The 24482-nt window shown below is 47.2% G+C and overlaps 1 protein-coding gene across 4 annotated transcripts in view; it reads right to left on the bottom strand.

The window, feature by feature from the left end:
• ARHGAP17 (Rho GTPase activating protein 17) overlaps nt 1-24482 on the bottom strand; it is an 87790-nt gene that overhangs the window by 32351 nt on the left and 30957 nt on the right. For 2 of the 4 annotated variants that reach the window (XM_053894290.1, XM_053894289.1), the window contains exons 2-9: nt 21800-21839; nt 18109-18210; nt 12854-12927; nt 10853-10964; nt 10518-10594; nt 7324-7435; nt 3087-3155; nt 2832-2913 (exon numbers count right to left, since the gene is read on the bottom strand). In XM_053894290.1, the coding sequence (XP_053750265.1) occupies nt 2832-2913; nt 3087-3155; nt 7324-7435; nt 10518-10594; nt 10853-10964; nt 12854-12927; nt 18109-18210; nt 21800-21839 (668 nt within the window). The remainder of the gene's footprint in view (nt 1-2831; nt 2914-3086; nt 3156-7323; nt 7436-10517; nt 10595-10852; nt 10965-12853; nt 12928-18108; nt 18211-21799; nt 21840-24482) is intronic. The other 2 variants (XM_053894287.1, XM_053894288.1) reach the window with 1 other exon arrangement.

Consider the following 24482-nt stretch of genomic DNA (forward strand, 5'->3'; position numbering starts at 1 on the left):
GCAGGGACAGGCCCCATCGTGTGATCTGCGCATAGCGGGAGGAAGAAGAATGGAATCCCCAGGTCCCTGGGCCTGAGAGCTTGTGCAAGGCTAGAATCGATGGGAAGAGCGAGTGGGGTCCCGGCTGAAGAGAGGTGAGGGCAAGAGAGGCAGGCGCCCTCCTCATCTCTGGCCCTGGCCCTGGCCCCGGCCCCAGCCCCAGCCATGGTCAGCATAATTCCTAGCAGCAAGAGCATCCAGAGGCCTGGCCCTTCTCCGTGACAGCCCTCTCAGAGGCCAGACCTTCCCCCTCATACTTTGTCCCTTTCATCTAAAACGAGGATTCTCAATCAGGCAGAAAACGGCCACATGACCCCTCCCCGGGAGATACATCAGAGTGCCCCGGGGGAATTCTGCAAATGGCACCTGCCATCACGGCCACCCCACACGCCTGACCCCGTGGCGGCAAGGGCTGGGTGTTCTCCAAACACCTGCTGGAACTTTCTAGTAAACACGCTACGGTGTGCCCTGCCCCGCACCGCGGTGTAATGTTGGCCGAGGGTGGACGTGAGAACCAGTGACCTAGACGACTCCTGAGCCAAACCGCCCTGAGGATGCCGGCCTCTCACACAACAGACCAGTCAAGTGCTGGCTGCCACAGCGGCACCCACAGTTCACAACACCCCCCTCCCCCCAAATAAATATAAGACACACATGTAAACGTACAACACTCATTCACAAGACAACGCATGTGTGCTAAGTCATGGCCAAAAAATGGTATAGATGAGGGTCACAAATGCAGTTGCCCACAGGGGCCAGGGACATACCAGCCCTGCGCCTGGCGCCCACCCATGCTGCCATGTAGGAAAACAGATCCAGGGTTGCCAGACTCCCACAACTTCCAGGAGAAGCCAGAAACCAGATTGCTGCATGAAGGTGTCTGGTGTTTCAATGATGGCAACATTTTTTTTTTAATGAGATGTGGCTGTTTGCGACCTCTGGCATAGACCACAGATGCCAGAGTGACTCAGGAGACAAGGTGTGTGCTGTTGGCTTCAGAGAAGGCTTCTCAAAGGAGGGGGGCTTAGATGAATGAAACAGACCAAGGAAGACCAGCTGAGAAAAGTCCAGGGACCTTGAGTCTCAGAAGTGATATCTGATTCCACAGTTCACGCGTGAAGTGACACAGGCCCGGGGCGGGGAGACGGCATGAGAGGAGGAGAAGGCCTAGCAGAAGGCAGGAAGGGCAGACCCCGGCAACAGGTGGCTCCAAGTTCAAGCCCGGATGGTTTGGAGGAAGGCGGCACCCGGGAGAGCCAGAGGACGAAGGGACAGCTGGCGTGAGGGGAAGAATCGGCTTGCTTTCTGGGATGTGTGGACTTTCAGGGCACAGCAGGCCCTCAGAGGGAACCAGCACTGAGAAGGCTGTGAGGCCGAAGACGCTGGTGAGATGGGAACTGTCACCAGGAAGGGGCTCTGGGGACAAGGAGGGCAGGAGGGGGAAGAGCACAGCCCTAACAATGAACTTTCCTGTTCCCTGTCACTGGCTGACCTACTTCTCCAGGGAAAACAGCCTTGGGAAAAAAAGAGGTTATTTTGGGTTTTTTTTTTTTTAAAGTTCTGCTCACAAAACCCAATCTTCCCTTTTGCTGTGCTTGTTCGTCCGCTCCAAACCAGATTTTAATTCATTCAAAGGCTAAGATGATGACGGTTACCATCTTGTCCTACACGGGGCCAGGCACACGGTAGGTATCCCATAAATACACACGCCTGGAGCTCGGAACTTGCCCGGCAAGAGCCTGCCCCTTGCAAGGCTGGATGTACACCAGCAGCTTCATTCCCTCGCACGGGGACTTGACCTCGTCATCCACAAACGAGGAAACCGGATCACGTAGGAAAGCAAGAGCAGCTTGCCCTAGGAAGAGCTCATCAGATGCATGCACTCGAGCTGGGTGAAGATCTGCCTATGCAGATCGGGGCCTCCTCAAATTTAGAGAAGTGGCGTTGTTGAGGGTGCTGGTGTGCGTGCACACCCACACACGCTCGCTCTCTTTCGCAATCACAGAGTCACTGCGCTCAGCACCTGGCTTGAGACCAAAGGTTCTGCAGGGGGAACCAAGGCTCCAAATGCGGGGTCTACACAACCAAAGAGTACAATAGGTCCAAAGAAGACAGAATAACTTCTGCCTCAACCAGGTTTTCGGATCTCTGCTGGCAGATGCTCTGATGGCAAATGAGAAAATGAGAATCAAAAGCTCTAATGTTGGGCTAAAACTAAACATCAGAAGGAAGTTCAGTCCACTCATGACTTGTGGGTAAAGTCTGCTGAAAGCTTGAGTATGGCGGGCAGAACGTGAGTGCTGAGAACAAGAGCCTTGTATGCAGGCAAGGAAGAGGGGGAAGGAAGTTGTCTATGGCCTCATGGTTCATTCCCACCAACTGAGTGCCTGATGAGGGGCTATCAAGTACTGGCTTCTAAAATCCCTTTCGCGAAGTCCAATATTTTCCCCAGAATGTATGCTCTTGGAGTCGCAGGGTCAGAGTTAAACCCAAGGGAACAAATAACTGACCCGGAAAAGGAGAAGACACGAAAACACATACAGGTACTCCCCCAAAGGGTCCAGCAACTGAACATGTCAGAATTGCACATGTCCCATTAGTATGTTAATTTGGGTTTGGAAGAAATTAGAGAATGCGGCGAGGAAAGATGAGATTATGCTGGGAAACAGTACTCTCCGAGGAGAAAGGCGTTATCCAAAGGAAATGCATGCAAAGGAGTCAGGGTGAAGAAGAACAGAGCGCAAGTGGCAGAGGCAAAAAGGAGGCATCAGCCAGCACGCAGGTTACATTACCTTGATGGGCTCGCATTTCGGGAAGGGCCTTTTCTAAGACTGCTAATGCTTTTCTATGGTAATCTGCTTGGGCTTCTAATAACTGAGAACAGACCCACATTCAAAAACAAAAGCAACGTTAGCATCGGATGGACACACACACAATGGCTGAGCAAAACCAAAAATGAAATCTTTTGCAAAACAAAACAAAACAAAAAAACTAAAATGACTCCATTTTTACAATGTTTTCATACTTTGTCAAGGCCAGGTGCTTACCGTAATGAAGAATTTGCCATACTCCCCTTCTTTGGCCATAAAGTTGTACATGTCCGCTGCAAGCTGGTCCTGGTGAGTGGAAGAGAAGAGAAGAGAGGTCACTGAAGAAAATGGCATCTGAGAATTAATATCCATGAGCTCTTAGAGCAAAACGTCATGGAAAGAGCCACAGAATAAACATCCATCAATTGCCTGGTATAACCATACATTGGGACAACAGCAACAACAAAAAAGGAAGCTTATTAGGGGAATGATGTGGGAAGATCTCCAAGATACACGGTTAATATTCCTTATTAAGAAGTGAAGTATATACAGCCACCTGGGTGGCTCAATCTGTTAAGTGTCCAACTCTTAGTTCCAGCTCAGGTCATGATCTCACAGTTGGTGAAATTGAGCCTCACGTCGCGCTCTGCGCTGACAGTTTGGAGCCTGGTTGGGATCCTTTCTCTCTGTCCTCTCTCTGCCTCTCCCCATGCTGGCTGGTTCTCTCTCTCAAAATAAATAAATAAGCATTAAAAAAAAAAAAAAAAAAAAAAAAGAAAAAGAAAAAAAAGAAGTGAAATATAGGGGTGCCTGGGTCGTTCAGTCGGTTTAGCATCCAGACTCTTGATTTTGGCTCAGGTCCTGATCTCATGGTTCATGAGATTGAGCCCTGCATTGGGCTCTGTGCTGTCAGTGCAGAGCCTGCTTGGGATTCTCTCTCTCTCTCTGTCTCCCTCTGCCCCTGCCCCACTCTCTCTCTCAAAATAAATAAATAAACATTAAAAAAAAAAACAAGTATAGAGCATTAGTTATGCTATGTTACCACCTGTGTAAAAATAGAAGAGAAAAAAATGTTATATTTTTGCTGCCACATTAGCATAAAAATACCTCCGGAAGAAAAAACAAGAAATTGGCAATCGAGGTTACCTTTTGGGAGCAGAGGAAATTCGGTAGAAGCAGGACAAGGGTGGAAGAAAGACTTACTGTATATTGCTTTATGCTTTTGATACTTGAACTAATGTAGATGAATTGCTTATAAAAATTAAATAATTTGCTTAAAAGTGATAGATTAGGCAATTGTGTATATATATATATATATATGTATGTATATATACATATATGTTTCTTATATTATATTTGAATTAGATTGTATTTGAATTACATATGTATATATTTATAAAATGTACTGCCTTCTGTTTTTAGCATCAAGGTGCACAAATTAACATGAAGGCCCTTCTCATTTATGAAAAAACTTAGAAATGCTAGTTGGGAGCAACAAACATTCGTTTAGAATAACTGGGAAAGCAATGGAGTAAATTCATGGAGATCCACCACACATCTCCAAAAAAGAAAGGGAGAGAAAGAAAAGAGAAAGAGGGCAGGGCAGAGGAGAAAGAAAACAAAGGAAGAGAGAAGGGCTTTCACTCATAAGTGGAATTTAAGAAACAAAACAGATGAACATAGGAGAAAGAAAAAGAGAGGGAGGTAAACGATAAAAGCGACTTTTTTAAAAGTAAGCTCCACACCCAACATGGGGCTTGAACTCACGACGCCAAGATCAAGGGTCACATGCTCTGCCAACTGAGCCAACCAGGGGCCCCAGAGACTCTTAACGACAGAGAAAAAACTGAGCGTTGCTGGTGGGAGGTGGGCAGGGGTTAGACTAAATGAGTGATGGGCATTATGGAGGGTACTTGTTGGCATGAGCACTGGGTGTTGTATGTAAGTGATGAACCACTAAATTCTACTCCTGAAACCAATATTACACTGTATGTTAACTAACTAGAATTTAAATAAAAACTTGGAGCATTAAATTTTTTTTAAAGGAAAAGGCCTGACAAGTGGAAGCTGGGGATGACCTGGGTGGGTCTATGCCACTCTTGATGGCCAAGGTGTTGGAGTCTGGCAGTCACGTGGAGTCAGAGGACAGAAAATGAAGCCTTGGGCCCGGCAAGGTGAGGAACTGTAACTGACAAGTATGCTCTCATCACACACAAAGATCCCTGAGAAACTATATCCTCAGCGGAAGGGTGGATCAGAAAATATTCGCTCAGTAGTATATGGAAAGAATAGAGTATATGTGTTTTGCATTGGGAAAGTAAAAATATTTTCCTGGATTTTACAAATACAGCCTGATTTCATGAAGGTCTGAAGTCTATGTTTATAATACGTGTGGTTCAGGAATCCTAATCTTTTCTCCTAACTGAGAAAGTTAAAGTTAGTTAAAAATGGCCTTGAACTGGTAATACTCTGTAGGGAAAATCACTCCCAATCCTTAAGAGTCCCACAGATAAAGTCTCTCTTAAAATGAACTCACAATACAAAATTGCAAAACACAGGAAGAAACAATCCACCATGAAGTAAACTCCCACCACTCTCACTGAGGAAACAGAATTACCAAAGATTGTTACAGTAAGTATACATAAAATGGTTAAAGACATTAAAAAAAAAACAGGCACTAGAGAACAATATCATAGTATCAAAAAAGGCTGACCTGAAGAAATTTGAATGGAAAAATGCAGTAAATGAAATTGCAAACTCAATGTTGATTAATTATACAGCAGATGAGACTTAGCTAAAGAGAAAATCAGTGAAACAGAACTTAGATGTTGGGAAATTACCCAGAAGTTAGCATACAGAGACAGAAGATATTTTCACAAATTTTCACCATCTGAATTGAGAAGCTCTGGGGTGGAAGTCGAGAGAAGACACATCAGCCCATAATGCACCAGTCCAGAGTCCCAAGACCTCTGTAACTCTTCTGAACAGGAATAAGCCACTATGAGACCATTTTATCAGAAGCATTTATCTGAAGGTCATCTTTTCAAATGCAAAGGCTATGGCATGACTTTGTGAGTTCAGTTTTAAACAACTCATTTTACTGCAGTTAATTGATCCTAAAATTCATTGTCTTGAAGAATGAATTATAGCGTGACTTACACAAACTAAAATATAACAGTCCCAACACTATCTAATAGAATAGAGACCATTTTTGGAAAAATGCTGAATAGTAAGAGGAAGAAAAGCTTAGGTCAATGACCCTAAGACTCAGCAAAGACCTGTTTCTTTAACACCTCAAATAACATTTAGAATAAAGATCTATCTTCACAGATAGATGTACAGAGAATGAGATCACTTAACCATCTAATCTGTAATTTATTTAATGACATAAAAAATAGTATTTCTCCCAAATTACAAACCAATTGTCCCAGCAACATTTAAAAAATAATTCTTCCCTTCTCTATGGATATACGATGACCTCTTTACTGTATATTCCATTGTTTAAAGTAATAGCATTGAGGGGCGCCTGGATGGCTCAGTCGGTTGAGCGTCCGTCCGACTTTGGCTCAGGTCACAATCTTGAAGTTCACAAGTGCCAGCCCCGTGTCAGGCTCTGTGCTGACAGCTCAGAGCCTAGAGCCTGATTCGCATTCTGTGTCTTCCTCTCTCTCTGCCCTCCCCTACTCGCATTCTGTCTCTCTCTCTCTCTCAAAAATAAATAAACAAAAAAAATTTTTTAAATAAAGTAATAGCATTGATTCTAGAAAAACTATGCTATTCCACAGATCTATTTTTGTGCCTATTGTGCATTTTTGTTAAAGATTTGTTTAACTAATCTCTATACCCAACATGGGGCTTGAACTCACAACCCTGAGATCAAGAGTTGCACACTCCACCAACTGAACCAGCCAGGCACCCCTATGTACGTTGTTGTAACAGTTGTAACTTTATATGGTTTGCTATGGTTTTCTTTTTTCCCCCATCTATTCCTTATTTTAAATAAGCTCAGACATTTCTGTCATTTAAAAAATTAAAAAAAAATTTTTTTTAATATTTGTTTATTTTTTGAGAGAGAGAGAGAGAGAGACGGAGAGCAAGCAGGGCAGGGTCAGAGAAAGAGGGAGACACAGAATCGGAAGCAGGCTCCAGGCTCTGAGCTATTAGCACAGTGCCCAACGTGGGGCTTGAACCCATGCACCGTGAGATCATGACCTGAGCCGAAGTCGGACCCTTAATGACTGAACCACCCAGGCACCCCCTACTTAAATTTTTTTTAAAGGCTATGCTATTCTTAGTATAAAGTAATACAGTCTTGGAAAATAAAGAAAGAAGGCAGAAGAAACTAGAACGCATTTTTCATATCACTCAGAGTATTTGTGCCAAACACTAAATAATCTGCAATATTTGGCCTTTCATCCATCATTTGTAAAAAGCAGACTGATGCAAGTGCGTATGTATCAGGGAAGTCTTGTACCTTGCACTGCTCCACTTTATTTCCAGCTTCATCCATCTCTTCCTTTAGGGTATCTATTTTTGATGGAAGCCCCTGGAAGTTGGTTCCTGAAGATTTGTGAGCTTGGTTCCACCTGTAAAACATGGGGGCAATCAGCATCTGAGAGCTGGCTGCACACACTCAACCTTGCGGAATCAAGGCCCTGAGGGAAACAGACTCTTTCCCCAAAGCCGATTCTACCCGGGATCGGTATGAGTACCTAGGATGCCAGCTCCTCTTGAGTTTATCCTCTAGGAATGGAAGCAAGCAAAAAGAGACATTACATCCCCACTGTGATGGGACTCTGGCAGTGCTGGGAGTAGCTGTCTGCTCTGAGTATAATCCTGTCTCATACACGCCCCACTGCTGGAAACCATGCCATGAACCCCCTTTCCTGTAGTGTCTGATCATGGCACCCTTGCCATGAAACACCCCTGTGCTTCCTGCTCTGATCTGGAATGTTCCTGTGCCCCTGGGAGTCGGTCCTGCTCCTGGACCCCTGGGACCCTTCCTGCTGCCATCCTCATCTGTGATTACCTCCAGCAAGTAAAGACCGAGCTTTGGTCATGCAGCTAACAATCCATAGCGAGGAAAACACATGTAGAACTAAAAACATCTGTTAAGAATTAATATTCTAAAGATGAAGTTTACAGAAAGTCTAAAGCATAATGTGGAAAATTTACATTAAGTCAAAAGGACTGAGAAAAAAAAGGAAAGAATTATACCACAGCAAGAGTAGGGGAGTGCATGGGTCGGGAGGGGTAATAATCTAAAACAATTTCTATTTGGTTTTCAGGTGTGATTTGACCTTCTGTTCGAATATGAATTATGTCTGCTATTGTGAAAGCAATTTAAATGTAAACATGGATATTACAGAGATGCAGCACGAAAACCCGTGCGAGCAACTGCTCAAGCTTCCCAGCTGCTGCACTGCCCCAAAAACAGTAGGCTCTACCTTCTTCCCAGTTCCTGATGAGGCTCTCCTCCAAAGCCGGCCTTCGGCAAGTCTGCCTAAGCAAGACTGGCAATGCCATGGAGTGGCCAGAGCACGGACCTGGGAGGCTGACAAGCTCAGGTTTGAAGCCTGGCTCTCCCACACTAGCTGTGTGACCTTGGGCAATGACTTAACCTCTCTGTGCCTCAGTAATCTCATCTGTAAAGCTAAGATAACAAACACTTTGCAGAACCGTCATAAGGAATCGAGAACAAATCGATATGTGTGTGCACGTGTGTGCATATGATATCTGCCCCATTAGGGATTCCTCCTTAGGAATTAGGTAGTAATTAGTCATTAGATACTATCATTTTCCCCCAGGGAAAAGCCACAGGAATAAGTAAAGGTGAAATATTCAACTGTGTGTTTCTCTGATACCTGCTTTGATTGGTTAAAAGTGAACAAGATCCTGAACGCAGATCAAGAATCAGTGTTGAAATCCCCTCCGGGATACCTGTATTATAGACGTAAAATTCCTGGGGCACAAGCACCTGTAATGTCGCTCAACCAGCTCCGGGGAGGGAGCATTCACCGCCTTGTTTAACGAACCATTAGAACATTCTTCCTTATCCTGAGCAAAAGTCTACCTCAGGGTGGCCCCACTCCTGGTCCTGGCTCGGGGATTCTCCTTACAGATGTACACATGACAAAGCGTGAAGCAAGCCATGTAGAGAATCTGTGCAGGTTCCTCTCTCATCTAGAAAAGGAGTCTCTTCCCGAGAGAACAGAACCCCTGTTCCCTCTCCAGTCCTCACTGAGGGGGCCTCTGAATTTAGTCCCCAGCACAGAGTCGGGCACACAGGACGCACCCGATCGAGATCTGTCGAAAACATGAATGAGCGAATGAACAGGAACTGGCGGAGGAATCAGAGGAGGTGACACGTCATGTCCATCGCTCCATACCTGGCACGCGGCAAGCGTCCGGTAAGTGGTGGCAATTATTTTTACCGCACCCTCTATCATCTCAGTATGTCCTACATCACGACATGTCTTAACGAGTGACCCGTACACTTAATGGAGTGGCGTTTCTTCACCCCTCCCCCAAGGAGATATCTAGTCAGTGGTGCACGGATAGTCACCGGCATCTCAGGAACGAGGAAATGCTGCATGTTGCATTGCTACAGATGTTCTAAATCTGTTAAAAAAAAAAAGCATCTGACAGGTAGAAGCTTAGTAAATGACAGTTATATCTCCATCCATTTGCCAAAGAGAAATGGTCATCTCTGCTTCACAGGACTGCAGTGAGAATTAAGTTACACAATAAACAAGTCACGGAGATGAAAAGTACAGCAAAGGGAATATAGTCAATAATATTGTAAGGACACTGCATGGTGACAGATGGTGACCACACTTATCGTGATGAGCACTGAGTAACGTACAGAATTGTCGAATCAGTGCTGTGCACCTAAAATTAATACGTCGTGTGTCAGTTACACTGCAGTAATTTAAAAAAATTAAAAGAAGAAAAAGTGGGAGCTAACAAAACAGGGGTCGATCAACAAAGCCACCTTTTTTTTTTGTTTAAATAAAGTTTTATTGGAACACAGTCAGGCTTTCATTTACTTACGGTCCAGGGTTGTTTTTACACTACAATAGCAGAGTTGAAAAGTTGCAAAAGGGACCATCTGGGTTGCAAAGCTGAAAATATTTACTATCCGGCCCTTTATGGAATGTTTGCCAACTCTTGTGGTAAAGCATGAGAAAGGTCGGGGCAGGCGGCAGCTGCCTCCATAGATATTCCCTATTCTCATCCACGGAGAAAGCCGCAGAAGTCACGGATACACATGCCCTCAAGGACAGAGCTGGGCTGGAGTCCTGCCACGAAGCACCACAGACAGTCATCTGGCAGCAGGCGACAAGTCGGCAGCCCTCTGGGATGCTTACTTACTTTTACGGGGAGTTTTCTCCCTTTGGGCGCAGCATTCGATCATGAAAGTATCATAACCACACAGGGTTTGGACGTGGCAGGACCCTCAGGAACTGCTAAGATCACAGATCTATTTATTCCTACACTCCACTATCCTAGAACAGGATGTTCTAACATCATTCCCACTGCCACACTTGGGAGAATGGGCCCTCGAGGCAGGTGTAAGTGGGTGCGACTTGGTCTGTGGGTCAAGTGCATGAATCTGGAAACCCGCATGCTGTCCCCTGAGTGGTCTTCCTCTCGTCCGTACCTTACCTGGCTCTGACCGAATCCCAGTCTAACACCAATTTAGCGAGCTGCTTCCTCTGTTTTTGGATGTTGGGAATCTCCAACTAGAAAGAAGAACATACCACAGACCGAATGCGATAAGCTTTGGGGTTTTTACCTTAACATCTGAAAAGGCAGTATTTATTTACATTTTTCCCCCTGAGGCATAGGATTTTGTACCCTCAACTGATTTCCCTCATTTCCAAAAGGAAGCATATGCCAAAGTCACCGATTGTCGTGAAACTTGCAGACCCAAGCGAACCATTCACCGCGCAGCCCACACCGGTCTTGGCTCTTCTATGCGGCCTGGCAGAAGCACTCACCTCTGCGATGCTGCAGAGAGGATCCACAATCTCTCCCTCAACAAAGACCTCGTGCTGAGAAAGTTCTAGAGCCAGCTGGTTCTCAGCATTGCCACACGTCTCCAGAATCTTCCTTTAAAAACACAAGATACCCCCACAACAAGCATCTGCTCGTTAAACCAGGTGCCCGATTACCATACTCGGCCAGCTCTCTACACGATGGGGACACCTTAGGGTGCTACACGGTAGAACCTTAAAAACGTGGTAAGTCTGGGGCATCGCCTAAAATGCAAGCCCACGGGTTTGTGCTCTAACATGAAAAAGGCACTCTCAGATACACTTTGTGAGTACGTGTGTGGGATGTGTGTGAACAGTGAGGTGATGAGTCCAGGATTAGCTTCAGGGGAAGACTAAATGTTCTCCAAATAACCCTGGAATTCTTTAGAACCTTATGTGCTTTAGAACCTTACGTTCGTTATGTGCTGTTTTATGTCTGTCAGTGAGGCCAGCCGAGGCAGGGTTTGCTCCGGAGTTAATGCAAGTGCTGGTTTTCTACTGGGGATGGTGGGCTAAGCTCAAGGGACATGTTGCATGAAAACCATGTTTGCTTTTGTTTTCCTGGGAGCACGCAGTTGATGTCACACCGAGGACGCGTGCGAATGATACGGCTGCTCTGACTCTGTCCTTCCCTCTTTCCTCCTACCCCTCTCCTTCTCGCCCTGCCCCTCGAGATCCCCACAGGGTCCTTTTAAAATGACCAACGTGTGTGGCACTGGCATGAGGTGGCCATGGTGCTGTCATTAAGAACACGATCTCCGATACCACGCTGCCTGGGTTTGAATATAGGCTTTGCTATTCACCAGCTGTGGGGTCTTGGGCAACTGACTCACCCTCTCTGTCAATTTCTTCAATGGGAGGTAGAATGTAGGTTGTCTCGAGGACTGAACGAGTGAGTACATGGAAAACACGTAGAGCAGTGCTAATGCAGAGCAAGGACTCCCTCCATCAGCCGGGAAGACCAGGAGTGCCAGCATGCACACACCAGCCACCCTCTTCCCAGGACCATTACTCCCAAATATGGGAGCATGGACAGGACGGAGGAAGGGTGAAGAGTGGGGGGAAACTATCATCCTGGAACGGACAAAGTTACGGGGTGCCTGGGTGGCTCAGTCAGTTAAGCATCTGACTCTTGGTTTTGGCTCAGGTCATGACTGCGCGGTTCCTGAGTTCGAGCCCTGTGTCAGGCTCTACACTGATAGTGTGGAACACGCTTGGGATTTTCTCACTCTCTTTCTCCGCCCCTCCCCCCATCAAAATAAATAAATAAACAAACTGCAAAATAAAAAAGAACACAGGTAGCGTTGTAGGGCATGGAGTATAACAGGCCCCTGGAAAGGGGGTTGTGGAGTCCAAAGCCCAGGGCAGCTGGGAAGCACAGTGAGCGGTATAGCAGAGACAGCAGATTGGCTCAAAGGCCCCCAGCCTCATGTAGAAGCAGGTGGAAGGAAGGGTTAACCTTCCCTCTTACAGTAAAAACAACTTCATGATTAGATTTTTAAAAATTATTTATAGAACACATGCCTACTGCAAAAAAAAAAAAAAAATCCAAATAATTCAGAAAACACAAGATTTTGAGACAACCACCATTGATATTACGGTGGCCACCCTCAAAGGAGGTGGCTCTTGAGGACTGGACGGGACTGCTCAGGGAAGGGACATGTTCTTTATACCGAGGCTCAGGGGAATAAAGAATGACCCTATCAATCACTTTCGCTAGTGGCCCTTTCAGTCATCGGAAGCCAGCGTTGCTCCTGCTAAAGGGAAGACTGCCTGCCATCCCGGGGGCCCAGACCCCACTTCTTCCCATGGAGACTGCGCCATTCTCCTCCCGGAGCAGGAGCCACACCGTCACGCTCACGGCCCCTCTGTCACGCAGATGCCTGCCACGCACAGCACCCGCCCACCCGCTCCCGCTGACGCGCAGGCTAGCGGGCTCGCTCTCTGAAAGCAGCCCACTCTTACCCCAGCAGGGAGTCTTCCAGCTGAGTCGATGCTTCTTGCATGTTCTGAGCAAGAGCGGTCAGAGGGAGTTTTTTCTGGAAGGCAGAAGACAATGTGTTGTTTTCATTATTACTGATACCCGTTCTCAATGACCAGCCGCAGATCATCATTCAGTGATTTGTCCTCCAGGCACACTGCACAGGTAAGAGGTAGACTGTCTGGGTTCAGGATCCAGTCTCAAACATGTGCGCTGTGTGACTTAACCTCTATGTCCACGTCCTCACGCCTGGATGATACCGAGGCATGATGACAGCAAGGGTGTCCTAGGGCTGTCTGCCCATCTACGGAGATCTTCAACGTCAAGTACCTAGCGTGTGCTACGTATTTAGTAGGTGTTGGCTGCTAGTATTATTGTTGGGGTAGCTGTTAACTGTTCTTATTAACTAATCAAGTACATACTGTGTCTGAAGCCCTGGGAACATAAGACACAGATCTTACTCTCTGATTATCCTAACAAATAAATGCAAGAAAATGCTCAATTTCAAGAACTTTTGCTAGAATACTCATTCTTAAACAGGCTCTTAACCTAGCTGTAATCATAGGGCCCAGCTCTAGTTAATATCTAAAAACATCTGGCTAAATATCTGAAAATTTTTTAAGGTATTTAATCACAAAGCGATTTTCCTATCAGAGATTTGTTTTGCAGCTGGAAATGACCATAAGGATCATCTGATTTATGTTCTAATTGTACAGTCAAGGGACCTGAAGCCCAGGGTGGTCAGGTGGGCTGGCTGGGCACCCCAGTGAGGGGCAGCAGAGCCGGACCTTTGTGTCCACGGGCCTGAGCCCCAGTTCAGTTTCTTTCCACCACTGCTTGATGGCTCATCTCATAAGGGTAGAAAGGGCCTGTCAAGTACAAGTGGGTTGGTTATAGCACATAACGTGCAAACAAAAATATGCATTCAGGGCTCCTGGTGGCTCAGTCGGTTAAGCGTCCAACTTTGGCTCAGGTCACAATCCTACGGTTCATGGGTTCGATCCCTGTATTGGTCTCTCTGCTGTCCGCACAGAGCCTGCTTTGGATCCTTTGTTCCCCCTCCACCTCTGCACCTCCCTTCCCCTTCTCAACAATGAATAAACATTTTTTCAAAATGCATCCAATGTGGCAATGCTCCCCATGATTTTGCCTCCCCAGTAGAAAGGGCTGTTATGTCAAAGACACAGGGTCCACCTTGCTGTGGCATTGTTGTGCCTTGACCTCTAGCATATCACCTGCCTTTCCTGCTTTAAAGGGCTCCATGTGATACACTTACACCGTATTTGCTTGCGTTGTAGAGAATATCTCTTGAAAGCTATACAAGAAGCTACTAATGCTGCTCACTCTGGAGAGGGCAGCAGGGTGCCTGGGGACAGGATGCTGAGAGATCTCACTTTATGCTCTTCTGTATCTTCTGGATTTTGACCATGTAAATATGCAGCCTACTTAAAACAGTATATTGAAATTTAAAAATAAACAACAACTGGGGCACCCGGGGGGCTCAGTCGTTTAAGTGTCCGACTTCAGCTCAGGTCACGTTCTCACAGTTCATGAGTTCGAGCCCCACGTCGGACTCTGTGCTGACAGCTCGGAGCCTGGAGCCTGCTTCAGATTCTGTGTCTCCCTCTCTCTCTGCCCCTCCCCGACTCATGCTCTCGCTCTCGCTCTCTCTCAATCTCAAAAATAAACTTTAAAATAAAAAATAACAATAAATAACAATTCTATTTACCCACCTCTCATCCTCCCAAGTTATTATCACGTAAGTAAATATCAGGCACCCCCTGCCCCACAAGGGGACATTGCCAGCTTCTGCACTTTCAGATCAGGAAGATAGGAGAAAACGGGCAATGTGCCTTCTCATAATGAGGGTAATTCATACATGTTAGTCATGCTGCCTTTATAAGGGAAATTAAATCTAGGATAAGTGCGATAATCTGGAGAAATACACTTTGTGCAACTCTGGAGCTCGGAACCAAAATCATAAAGAGCAGAGTCTACTTTGACAAAATCATTCAAGTTCTCGGCTATAAACAGCCTTGTGGTTTCCATGCCCTGACCCCAAGCCACAACAGTCCTGCATCTTGATGTACATAAAAAAGGACGTCCCGCTTATTTAACCCCATGCTCTTCGATGAGGATGCTATCCACCAACAACATACTCCTCCACAAACACAGCTAAGCACTTCCTAGGCATGAACAGCTTTTTTTTTTTAATCACCAGGGATTCATTTAAAAAGATCTAAAGCCATGATTTACGAAATGCATGCCCACTGCCCAAAAGGCAGCCGCTCCAGATCCCACATGATTCTTGCCTCCTCACATGCGTGTGGGGTCTCTCGTGGGACCTTTGGGAGGCTCCTCCTGTGTATTCTAGAGTGCTAGAGACTGCTGTCATTTCTTCCACGATATTGACCGCCATGGTCACCCATCCATCTTCTATCGTTTCCATGGTATCTACTCTCTCCCACATGCACAGTGTAGACAGCCTCAGAGGCCTGCCTTTGGCACTTTTTGTTCGAGGTTGGAAAAGGAAGCCCGAGGCATCAGGTTTTAGAAATGACCTTTGCATCCTGCTGCCTAGAATATGCCAGTCACTTGCCACTCACTGCCCTCGTTTATGGCTGGGCTACCACCTCCTCTGGGAAGCCCCCCCTGACTATGTCTCTCCTCCTGTGATGCCTATTCTCAGTCCTCCTGTAATACCCTGTGCACACTTTGTTTGGCATGTCATTTTAGGATTATGCATCTGTGTGTATCTCCCCCTGCCAGGCCGTGAGCACCTTTAAGGCGGAGGCCACATCTTGTTCATTTTATTATCTCCAGCACTTGTACACAGTAGGTGTTTGTTTTTTTGATTTTTTTTTTTTCACAGTAGGTGTTTGATAAACACCTGCTTAAAAGGCAGTCAAAGGAATGGACAGGACACAACGATGTGAAGGACAGAGACGTATGGCAGGCGGAAGTGGGAGACAATGGGACTGGATAAGGGGAAAGGAAACAGGATGGGATTATGAAAGGTTCCTCGTGCTAATGAAGAGCTCAGACTTTCAATCCTGGCAATGGGAGCCAGCCAGCGCCCCTCAAAAGAGGCACCACTGGTGTTAGGGGCCACTTCCGGTGTGGAACTATGCCCCTAGGCACTGCAGAATGTTCAGCATCTCGGTCCCCACCCTCTACATGCCAGTAGTGTCCCCCGGTCCCTATGGCAACACAAAATGTCTCTATGTACTTCCAAGTATCCCCAGGAGTGTAATCCTGGCCCCTGTTGAGAACCGCTAAGCTACGATGTTTTTTCGGCAGGAAGATGTCAGTATCTATCTGTATTTCAGAGAAACAATTCTGGTGATCAGGCTGGAGCCAGGCTGGACGAGAAGGAAATCAAAGGTAGGAAACAAAGATCAGGAGGTGACTGCACCATCCAGGTTTTGCGATCATCGCCTTTGTGAAAGGGATCAAGTTTTGCTTTAAGGCAAAGGTGGCAGAGATGAGGCGGGGGTGAGGAATTCCAAAGACAGTCACAGAGAATCACAGGCCTTGCTAATCAAGCAGCCATGGCAGGGTGAGGATACAATAAAAGGGAACATAAGGTAAGCCGACGGTTTCTAGCTTGCATAACAGGGTGGGTGGAATTCAAGAGTCCACGCACAACGAAGAACTGGTGACGCGTGCCAAAACAGATATCTAGGGAAGGAAGTGTTTTGCTTGGTTGAAATGCTTGAGACGTCCCTGGCATCAACACATCAGTCAGAAGCCACGAGGACAGAAGAGGTGGCCCAAGGAATGTGACGGGAGCAACGAGGAGGAGGACAGAGCCTTAGGAAACAATGCTGAAAGGGGAGGCAGAACAGCGAGAGAACAAGAAGGAGCCGTGGGGACAGGACCGGTGGCTTGGGTCCGGTTCTGCCGGACAGGACGTGCAGCAAGCATTCCTGGAGTCGTACGTGTGGGCAAACGTCCGCTCTCTGATACCTATTACTGCAGCAAACCAAGTATTGCACGAGAGAGGAATATCCTGGGGTTGGACGTCCTTCTCAGATGTTAGTGTAGGAAATCTGAGAGAAGGGTGACACAGGTCACGTGCATACCAGTTCTTCCTCTTGCGACATCGGTGTCCCACAACACACCACGGCAAATCATAGCTTCCCTGTACGCCACTGCAGCCACCACCGTAATGCTGTATGGGCTTCCGAGTGCTAGCATGTGCTCGTAAGCTAGGAACCTGTAAACCCAAGGATGGAGCTGCCTGGCGACTGAGAGTGGCTGTGCTCTGCTGGTGGCACAAGAGGACCCGGATGCTTCAGACAAATGTATCCTGGAGCAGATGTTCGGTGGTTCTCCTCGAGGCCATCCCTCTCCCTCTTAGGACAGTGTCCTGACTTCTCATTCGGGTCCACCCCAGTCTAAATAAAGCCTGTGAGCTACAGAGGCAGCTCCACAGCCCACGCTCTAAGGGCAGGCCCTGATTAGCTTAAGCCAACCAGCACATCCCGCCTCCTCCCAACCTCACCCCTACCCAAGGTAGCCAGGGTGGAATGGGAATGTTCAGGAATGGGGAAGATGACTCAATACAGACCAATGCAATGGAAGGCCATTTCTACCTGCCAAGGACTTGGAAAAAGAAGTTCTCTCACTCCCTTAAAGAAACCCACTGGAAAGTGTGCTTTCTACTTCTGCTGGACATGCACAAGGAAGCAAGTAGCCGGTGGAAGCTGCTGGTACCAACCCACAGCCATGGGAGGTGCCCATTTAGGGGCAAAGCAGACACTGAGGAAGGCAGAGCGGGCAGAAGGAAAAAGAGTGACATTTTGCTTACACCACTGACCTGCTAGCCCAGGCCTCTCCTCAAGTCCATCCCAGCTTCTGGACTTTTCAGTTAGAAGACCAATAAATTGCGTCATTTTCTAAGTTCATTTAAGACAGGCTTTCAGCTTTTTGCCATCAAAGCATTCCTAACAGACATCTCTATTCTCTTATCAATGACAAATGGCTTATCGAGTCTTTAAAAGCACCTGGGGAAAATGCAGTGTGAGCAGTGCCTTCAGCACAGCCACGTCTTAAGCACAAAAAAATGTTCTGGTCTGGCAGGTGTCGGGAGAGTAAATGGCAGTACGAGGTACAAATCTGCAGGCAAATGTGCTGACGCTGCTTGGGAAAAACCAAGCGAGCGAAGGGTGAAGAGCCTCACGGAGACACAAGAAAGACCCAACAGCCGTGGCCCCATGTCACATCCGATACTCACGTATCTCTTCTCCACGTCGGGGCCGTGGCCCTGGAAGCATGCTGCCAGGCGCTTGTGGGAGTGGTGGCATATTGACCGAACCGTGTCCAGGCGCCGCTCGATCTGACAAATGAGACAAACGAGCCATCAGCAAGGCTTCAGAACACATCTCTTCCTACGTGGCATTGGCATGTAGGTAGAAGCAGCACGCAGGGGTCTAATTTTTTAGCTTTCGATGTAAACGCACATGGTCCCCATTCCCCTAGAGCAGGGTTTCTTTCTACTGACATTTGAGGCCAGATAATTCTGGGTGTGTGTGTCGGGGGGCGAGGGGGGCTGCTCTGTGCATATGGTACGTTTAGCCTCATCCCTCTGGCCTCTACCCAGTAGATGCCAGGTGCACCCCATTCCGAGTTGTGACAACCAGAAGTGTCTCCACACACTGATGAATATCCTCCCAGTGGGCGAAACGGCCCCTGGTTCAGAACCGCCGACCTCTCCTACACCGAGGGGTTTACATCTCCTAAAGGCTAAGTGTGTGTGCAGGGAGGGAGCGCGGTCACGGCCCCAACTCCTATCAGGAAGGGTGGCGGCAGTCGGGCTATGCGCTCCCTGCAAAGGCCCGGCGCCAGCCTGCAGAACCGCAGATGAACACCTCAGGCCCAGACCCACAGCCAAGTGGAAAAACCACGGGACTGTCAGAAGCCATCCCCTGTGGATAGTGGCAGAGCCTTCCACACATGGGACATCAGACAGAAGAGTCCAAATCAAGGCTCCACAGTTTCCATTCAAGGTCAGTTGTTTTCAAAATTATTCTTTATTGGGGTTAGGGTGGGTTTTTGTCTTTGTTTTTGCTTTGGTTTTAACTAAACCCCTAAAGCACAATGGACTGCAAGAAACACTGACTTAGGGGACCCACGCATCAAGATTTAGTTTCCCAAAATATTATTGCTGGGATATGGCTGTTTATGGCAAAGAGAGCTGCTTTTCACAGGAAGGAATGCCAAAAATGTGTATTCTGATGACTCATTAAGAATGAGTGCAGGCCCTCAGGGATGCTTTCTATTTTAAAGAAAAATCAACAAATTCAAAGCAGAATGCGTTTTTACCCCACAACATTTTACCCAATGACATGGTTCTATGCTTCTCTCCTGAAGGTCTGCACCGCGCTCCCCCCCCCCCCCCCCAGCTTTTCTTCAGAGCCAAGGCCTGACTACCAGGGCCCTGATCGAGCAGGCACATTTATGTAAGGAGCAGAGGCCACATCACTGACCCCTCATCTTATAATGACCACATTGTAACACACTGGAAAACTAATATGCACTTCTTTACTGGCCACAAAAAACAGGCAAAATCAAACAAAAACAAAACCCCACAAAACTCCATTTCGCTTTGATTCTAATTTCTACTAGAAAATTATAAAGTCCACTGGGGGACAGGGACCTTGGTCTGTTCTGTGCACGGATTTATCCCAGGTACCCGGAACACTGTCTGGAACACGAATGCAAGGTGTTCATTTAATATTTGCTGAAAGGTCAAGTACATGTATTAAGTCCCTGTGTAAGGTATCAGAAAAACAACAGTAAATAGGCTGTAGTTCTCATCCTCCTGGGATTCACAGCCTCCCAGGGAAACTCCACACAAGCACAACAAACTTATGAGCAAAAAATAAGAGGCAAAATAGAGGCATTTGAACTGCTCTCACAGACCAAACAGGGAGCACACAGGCTAAGTGAAGGGAAATCTCACACCAGAAACAAAAAAAAAAATTTCTATGGCCCGGGATCCATCCCTAGTGTTCTCCCGCTTAACCTGTTAATTCCTGCTAATGATCTGATGGAGGGGATACCGCCATTATCCTCATTTTAGAGAAGTGGAAACTGAGACACAGAAAGTTAAGTAATCCCCTGAGGCCACAGAGCCAGTCAGGGAAAGACCTGGGTAGGCAGGCACCAGCCTCCACACTTTCAAACAGGACTCTCTTCTTTTTGGTCAAAGAAGGGGGAAACACCTGTGGCAATGATGGCAGATGGGGGTGGGGTGGGGGTGGGGTGAGGTGGGGTGGGGGGATAAGCATCTGCATGATGAAACAAGGCGTTCCTTGAAACTGGCACACTCTTGAGGCCCCCGTGGATGTTCTAAGAAAGGGACAGGAGCAGACAGTTGCCACCTGCCTCCTGTGGGAATTCTGCAGTCCTCAAACTGCCTGCAAGATTTGGGGCTTCAAGGGTTCAAGGAGGTTGTGCATATTTATTACTAACGTGGGATGTGGGAGAGAGAACACCGATGTGAAACCTAGTCTAGTTAAAGGTTATCGAGCCCAAGCAACATTTCTGAAAGTCTGAAAGTGAAGCTGAAATATACGATAAAAGCCAATGAGGAAATATTACTAAGAATAAGATTGTCAGGGCTCCTGGGTGGCTCAGTTGGTTAAGTGTCCAATTTTGGCTCAGCTCATGATCTCACGGTTCAGGAGTTCAAGCCCCATATTGGGCTGTGTGCTGACAGCTCAGAGCCTGGAGCCTGCTTCAGATTCTGTGTCTCTCTCTCTCTCTGCCCCTCCCCTGCTCACATTGTCTCTCTCTCTCAAAAATAAAATAAACATTAAAAAGAAAAATTAAAAAAAAGAATATGATTATCTAATAATTCTTAAAAAAAAAAAAAACCCTCCTACTCTTAATAAAAACTTCTGGTCCTTAAAAAAACAACAACAACAACAACAACAAAAAAAAAACGTGCTCTTAGAATCTTCTACCTGCAGGTGGCTGTCATAATTTAGAAGGATATTCTGACATGGGCTGGCATGGCACCAGTTTTCTAAGCTATGCCGGCTCCTCTCTGTGGGAAGAGACAGAAAGTCACCCGGGAGCAGACTGCTGGTCTTCAGGGGCTCAGGTGAAAAGACCTGCCGAAGGTCATGGAATGAGAAGCAAGGACACAAGCAAGGAGGCTTAAGAGAAACCTCAGTGCAGAAGGGTTCTGTCTTTCCCGGCGTGCTCTGGGGTGGGCGGAGACGGAGCGGGGTTGAGGCCGAGTGAAGGGATGTGTACAAAGGGTCCCAGGCCTTCTGGAAGAAACCCCCAGCCCCAAAGTTAGGGAAGCCTGTGAGAGACGAAGTGCAGTGGCCCCGGCTGAGGTCCCTGCAGGAAATATCCCTCCTGCAGGGCAGAAAAGTCCAGGCTGATCACAGGCCACCTCAGGGCCTCAGGGTGGTTCTGACAGGTCTGGTCACCGTCACTGAGACTCTAAGTCCTTCAGGAGCCAACTCAGCCCAGAAGTGGAGGATGATAGCATGAGAGGCAAGAAGTGGAAACTCTAGGCTGTTGCCGGCAGGGCCTGTCCCATCAAGGACACCGTCATAGCAGTGAGCGAAGGCCCGCAGCCTGCCCGGGACCTGTGACTAGGCTGCAGTGCCAGTGGACCGGCCAGGCCAGCCAGCGCCTCCCACACCCCACCCCGACACCTGGCACTTGAAAGCAGGACAGCCCCATTTGAACTTCACAACATGACACCGAAGTTTCAGATCCCCTTTTTATCACCATGCAACCCAACTGCTTTTCTTTCCTGCTCGGGACCATGCTGATCAGTCTCATCGTGTCTCAGATCATACATACAGACATACGTCCACAGATCTGCTTCAGTTTTCGGCAATGAGGCTTTGTTTTGTTTTCCTCTTTAAGCAAAGCACTTTAAGAAGATTTTATTTTGTTACCTGTAACAGATCTTCACTGAGGACTTCTGTTTTCTCAGCTCTGTGGGAAAAAATGAAAAGCTCAGAGTCAGAAATCCAGAAATGCAAAGGAACTCGTGAAATGTAATAATCACTATCCCAGAGTTTAAAACAAAACAGCTAGGGACGGACGCCTGGGTGGCTCGGTTGGTTGAGCGTTCAACTCGTGACTTCAGCTCAGGTCATGATCCAGGGTCGTGGGATCAAACCCCACGTCGGGCTCTGTGTGGAGGGTGGCGCCTGCTTGGGGTTCTCTCTGTCTCCCTCGGCCCCTGTCTCCCCCCGTTCCCCGCTTGTGTATGCACGCTCTCTCTAAAATAAAAAAATAAAAAATAAACAAAACAGGCAGAAATGAATGATAACATGGGGAGAAATTCCACCAATGTTGACATCAGAGGGCTCCTTGAGCAAAACCAAAGAAAAAAAACCAGCAAACAAAAGTCTGCAAAGAATAGCAACCCCAAACAAGAACAAAGCTTCAAGACCAGTGGCTCCCAGACCTGGGCGTGGATAGAATCACGGAGGGTGGGGAGTGTGCTGATTTAAAATGCCAGTTTCCAGGCCTCACCTCTGTTCAAAAGCAGGTGTGGAACAAGATCCTGCTTCTTTAAGAGGCCCTTTCCTCCCATAATTCCATGGCCGAGACCCACAGGCCACCCTTGGAGAAAAGACTGCTCTAGAGTCGCCTCGCTGGCTCAGTCGGTAGAATGTGCAACTCTAGATCTGGGGGTCATGAGTTTGAGCCCCACATTGGGCATGGAGCCTACTTAAAATAAATTAAAAAATAAAAATAAAAAAAGACCGCTGTAGAGAAGCTGAACCTTCAGTTCCTAAAATGATCATTTCTCAACTTCACAGCCTTATTGAAACAAGTTTGTCACAAATCCAGGAACGTGATTCAATACTACACACACAAATAGTAACAACTGAGTACTCCTTCCTTCAGGCATCTCATCTTTACTTTAAAAAGAAACAAAGTATTTTCACACCTTTCTCCCACTCATGCTTTCCAATTATCATTAACTATGTAGACCTTTCCAGAAAGCCGACCTGGCGGCCATCAATCGGCAGAGGAACATCCTGAGTTGCTCGAGCCTCAGTTGTCAGATCACGGTACTTTCCGAGGACTCCTCTGCAGTCCAAAGGGGCAGCACTGTTGCTGTACGTAATACCCAGAATGATGGCAATCGAGGTGCCATAGTGGGACTTCTGGTTCAAACAGTGATTTAAGTCGAGTCATTTGACACCCCTGCCCAATTCCCATTGAAACGAACAAGGAAACTTATTATTTTTGAGTGTTTATTTATTTATTTTGAGAGAGAGAGAGCATGCAAGCAGGGAAAGGGCAGACAGAGAGAGGAAGAGAAAGAATACCAAACAGGCTCCATGCCGACAGCACAGAGCCCGACGTGGGGCTCAGTCCCACAAACTGCAAGATTATGACCTGAGCCAAAATCCAGAGTCGGACACCCAACCGACTGAGCCACCCGGGTGCCCTCGAACAAGGAAACTTTTAAAGGGACAAGAAAAAAGTCTTTTTCAGCCCTGAACATTGGGGGAGCTGGGGAGAAAGGCAGACCATCAATGAACCAGAATTGTAAAGCCTTTTAATAAGACATATCACAGAATGGAAGGCTGCATGATCTTGCCTCTGAGTGAATCTAATGCACGAGAAGGAAAAGCCGTTTGGCGGGCAAGTTGATAGGACCCCCGAGAAGGACCTTCAAACGCTGCTAAGCTCAGAGCAGCACCAGCTGCATGAGGCACGGTGGTGCACGCTTCCAGCCCATGCTCGGGCCATGGCATGTCAAGTAAAAGCCGGCATTGCCACAGGGGATTCCAACACCAGTTGTCGCCGCGGTGCCCTGTGTAACTCAGAGATGCCAATGGGAATGGCTCACTCATCAGTTTCTGCAGGAAATCAGAACTCTGACCTAACTCAGATACCTCCCTGGTGCGCAGGAGCAGGGCCTGGAGATGAGGTCGAGGCCCCAGCTTTCAGAGGAGGCCGCCTTTCAATTCCATGACAAGTCCTGCAAGTGGCGGGCCAAAAGCTGCCATCCCAGCCCTTGCTTGGCATACATGGTGCCAGGCATTGCTGAAGCGCCAAACATATGTAGTCATGCCAGTTAGGGAAGTGGAGCAGGGCCCCAGCTGACCAGCAGCTCAAGCAACCAGCCTCAGAAAGAAGTCCGACAGTCAGCCTCGCAGACCGCCACAGCTTCACCCTAACTCCTATTCGCCAATAGCCTTGTCCCTCCTCTAGCAAAATGCCACCACGAGATTGTGTAACTTCTGCCTCATCTTCTCTGGCCAGAGCTCTGAAATCTCTGCCTTCTGTAAGTAGAAGTATACACAGAGAAAAGCCCTCAAGGCCTCTTAAAACACTCAAAGTTCAAAAGAAGAGATTCAGAGCAAATAAGTCCTTTTACAAAACGGAATTTTTAAAAAATGTAACAGAAGAGAAAAACTTAATTTCAAAACCCGAACGTGGGCCGTTAGCAGGTATGAGAAAGTAACAACTCAATGGTATAGGAAAACCAACTGTGTACATCTTTTCTCAGCAACTTGTTCAGTGACCTCACACTGGTCATTTGAAATGAAAACTCGAATACAACACAAAGAAATGCAAACAATACAAACTGGGGCTTTGTGTGTGTGTGTG

The sequence above is a fragment of the Panthera pardus genome, unplaced genomic scaffold (genome assembly GCF_024362965.1).
Source record: "Panthera pardus isolate Hobbes unplaced genomic scaffold, ASM2436296v1 HiC_scaffold_5, whole genome shotgun sequence".
Classification (NCBI taxonomy): domain Eukaryota; kingdom Metazoa; phylum Chordata; class Mammalia; order Carnivora; family Felidae; genus Panthera; species Panthera pardus.